The sequence below is a fragment of the Gekko japonicus genome, unplaced genomic scaffold (assembly GCF_001447785.1).
Source record: "Gekko japonicus isolate JY-2015 unplaced genomic scaffold, Gekko_japonicus_V1.1 scaffold87, whole genome shotgun sequence".
In the NCBI taxonomy this organism is placed as follows: Eukaryota; Metazoa; Chordata; class Lepidosauria; order Squamata; family Gekkonidae; genus Gekko; species Gekko japonicus.
In genome coordinates, this window is record NW_015164184.1 from 1,971,395 (window position 1) to 1,975,165 (window position 3,771).

The 3,771-nt window shown below is 56.3% G+C and overlaps 1 protein-coding gene across 1 annotated transcript in view; it reads right to left on the reverse strand.

Annotated features, from left to right (window-relative positions):
* SNAI1 (snail family zinc finger 1) overlaps window positions 1-2,827 on the reverse strand; it is a 4,914-nt gene extending 2,087 nt beyond the window's left edge. Inside the window, exons 1-2 of the mRNA XM_015408113.1 lie at window positions 2,635-2,827; window positions 1,321-1,842 (exon numbers count right to left, since the gene is read on the reverse strand). Coding sequence (XP_015263599.1) covers window positions 1,321-1,842; window positions 2,635-2,713 — 601 coding nt within the window. The 5' untranslated portion in view covers window positions 2,714-2,827. The remainder of the gene's footprint in view (window positions 1-1,320; window positions 1,843-2,634) is intronic.
* Between the last annotated feature and the right edge of the window lie 944 nt (window positions 2,828-3,771).

A 3,771-nucleotide genomic window follows, 5' to 3' on the forward strand; every position in this document is an offset into this window, starting at 1 on the left:
CGCACAATGAACTCCTGTCTGCTGAAAAGACTCAGGATTTTTTGGAAGCCACCAAACAGGCCTCACTGCATTTGGAAAGCCAAATTAAGCCTCTTTTTGTGGTGGGAGGGTGAGAACGCCCGTTTCCTTGAGGCATCCTCTTTTAGCCCTCTTTAACAGGGTGTGAAATCAGCACCACGTAACAATTAAACCATCCCCGGGTGACCCACACAAAAGGCAGCCTGGAGATGCATTGTAAATGTGATACTCCTTGGGATTAAAGGCTAAAAAAAACCCTCCCCAACAAGCTGGCAGCTGTGGAGTCTGGTGCCCGGGGCGTTACAGTAACAGGTGCACCCGAGGAGGAGGGAAGCATCCCTGCATTAAAGCACCTGCTTCTGCTGACCAAGCAGCTCTGCCGTGCCACTCCCCCAACCCCTTTCCCAGATCCTTCCCGCCTCCTCAGGGCTCCCATTAGGCTGCACACAATGCAAATCCGTGAGGTCTGGAAGGAGGCATCACAACCCATTAAGCTTCCAAGGGGAGGCTACAAGGGAATGTTTTAGAAGCCTGGAAGGCAGGGCCCTGTTGAAGGACTGCCCCAATGGCAGACGATGCATGTGATAAACAGGGAGCGAGACAAGAAACCCGGACGGAGGAGAGGAAAGAAAGAACTTATTGGGAAACCATCTAGCTTTTAAACACAAGGTGTGTGTGTGTAAAACTAGACAAGAGCCAGAGGATGCCTAACCCCACCACAGTGACACAGCACATGCCTGCCATGCTAGATGGCAAAGCCCTTTCAATCACCGCTCTGTGCCTCCAGTGAGTCACAGGGCTGATTCACATCTAAGTTCCTGCTCAGCTGACAAAGATTTGAGGGACTGGAGATGCGGTTAGGAGCTCACAGGCCCAGCTCCCAGCACACTACGAACCAACTGCATTGCAGAAGGGTGGCAAAAAGGGGCACAGTTTGGATAATTGCATCGCCAGTGCGCTTATGGACACATGCTCTAACCGGTTACAATCAGTGCACAGGCCAGGTTACAATCAGTGCACAGGCCAGGTTACAATCAGTGCACAGGCCAGGCACAAAGGCCTTAGGGCTTTGCACATGTCTTCTTATGTATCTTCTGGAAACAGGAAACACATGAGCTCAGCTCAAAGATGCCAGTTAAGGTATTTTGGGTCCCCCCCCCCAGATGCGCTTTGAAAAATCCTTATCTCGCCCCCCCCCCATAAGCTACATGCAGTTTTGACTTGCATCAGGTTGGGGGTGGGGTGTGGGTTGGGGAAAGAGAAGATAAGCATAAACAGAGACAACAGCAGAATGAGCTTTACCAGTGTGCGTTCTGATGTGGCCCTGCAGCAACCACGGCCTGGAGAAAGCCTTGCCACAGATCTTGCAGACGCAAGGCAGGGTATGGCTTCGGATGTGCATCTTGAGCGCTCCCAGGCTGACGTATTCCTTCTCACAGTACTTGCAGCTGAAAGATTTCCTGGCCTGGGAGTCACAGTGCAACTGTCTGTGCTTAGAAAGGCCGGCAAAGGTCGAGTAGGATTTGCTGCACTGGCTGCAGTGGAATTTCTCGGCCTCGGTGGCAGAGGAGACCGGGCTGGGCGGGTCGGAGGTGGTCTTGCCATCCTCTTCTTCGCTGGACAGGGAGGTCAGGTCCAGAGGCTTGGAGTCAGGGCTGGGGGGAGACGCGGGGGTCTTCTGGTACTCCTGCTCCGAAGAAGCGAAGAAATTGGAGAGCAGGCCCGTGTCCCATACAAGCGGAGGGTAATAGGGGGCGGCACTCAGAAGTTCTGGCTGGGGGACAGACAGGGAGTACTTCTCATATAAAAATGGGGAGATGATCACTGCGGGGAGGAAAAGGTTACAGAGTGAGTGCCCAGACCCTGGACGCAGCAGAGGGGCTAGATCCGGCATCTATGCCAAGCCAGAAACTTTGCTTTTGCATGGAGGGTCAGCCCCCAGAATCCCTCTTTGACACCAGGAATCATTCACAGAACATGCCATTCACACCATCAAGGGTCACCCCACCAGGAAGAAAGGTGGGATATACAAAAAAGTAAGTAATTCAAATAAACCGGAGTTTATTTGAGCAAGTGCTCCCATTGGGCAGAACAGCAGGGCACAAACATCGAAATGAAATCAGAGCCTCTTTTTCTCCGGCTGCAACCAGTTACTCAAGAGCCGGAACTGGGAACCAGAGTTTGTTTCTTTGCCATCCAAGTCACGGCTGACTTAATGGCAACCTCTTCTGGGGTTTTCAAAGCAAGAGACCTTCGGAGCTGGTTTGCCTTCGCCTGCCTCTCTGTAGCGACCCTGGCATTCCTTAGGGCTCTCCCACCCAAATACTGACCAGGGCCGACCCATTACTGTCCGAAAACTCAGGGCTAGCCTGGGCAAGCCAGGTCGAAGCACAGACAACGTAGCGGACCCAATTCCGAGGCAAGCCAACTCCGGATGTCAATTTGCCCGTGACCTACCCCCTCCCCCGCGGCAAATCGTCGCCCCCCAGTACCGGAGTTACTGAACAGGCGACAGCCCCCAAAGTGCATTCCGGCCCCACGCCCTCTCCGAGAGTCCACGTGGCTTGTCCCCGCCGCATCCCTCCACCCACCACCTTTCCCCCGAGCGCCGCGTACCGGTCTGGCTCTCCAGCTCGCTGTAGTTGGGCTTCTTGCTGGCGGAGAAATGCTTCTTGACGAGGAAGGAGCGCGGCATCCTGCTTGGCGGGCTCTGGCGCCGGGGCGGGAAGACGGGGGGGCTGGCGGCGCGGCTCCGAGCCAAGCGGCGGGCGAGGGCGAACTTGTGCGTGGAAAACTCTCCCCGCTCGCTCGCTACCAGGATCTGCACGGCCCGGGCGCCCGCTCGGCCGCTCATATGGGCCCAGCGGCAGGGGGCGAGGTGGACACGCCCCCCGTGTCACCGGGCAGCCAATGGGCCGAGGCGGGGAGGGGCCCGGCCGCTGGGGCGCGCTGCTAGCAGGTGCTCGCCTCGCGAACCCCCCGCCCCGCCCGCCCCCGCCCGGACGAGGAGCCAGCGTCCAGCTGAGCCACCGGACGCTCCGGCCCGGGGGCGGAGGAGAGGCGCCTGCACAAGTTAACCCTTGTCCTGGCTCGGAGAACTGCAGCGCCCGGGTCGGGTTGCAAAAGCCGGGCGGGAGGGGGAGGGAAGGGCTGGGTCGGGGGGCAAGAAAACCCGTCTGATTTAATCACAAGTGGAATCGAATAAGAAGACAAAAGGCCCATGGCTTCACACGAATCGAATCGAGATGCACGCTTGGGAGTTCACAACTTTCATCATGCTGATGTTAATTGGCCTGATCCAACATTGGCTTCTCCTATGTTCTTATGTGCAATGTCCGGGGGGCGGGGTGGAGGCAATCGATGCCCCGCTGGCCGAGAGCTTTGCAGAAGTCAAAAGCTTGCACAGAGTGTCGTGTCCTTTTGGGCCGTACGTTGTTTTGCTTTGGCGTTTTGCAATGGACAAAAAGGTACCTAACGGTTTTTGCGTTGGGCCTCTGGCCTAAAGAAGTGCGCGAGTGTGCAGCTTTAATGCGGCGCCTGCCCTTGTTCTCTCCTTTCAAACACCAAGGTTGACGTTCTTTTGAAATAAAGACATGTCACTAATAAGTGGACGGGGGCATGGCCGAAAGAAAGGAAGGGAGTCCCGCTTAGCGGCAGGCAGGCAGGGGATTCTCTCTGAAAATTCGAGGGAACAAAGATTTGGAAGCGCTGAAGTTTCGCGGACTGGGCGGCCTGTCGCCCGCGTCTCTTTCC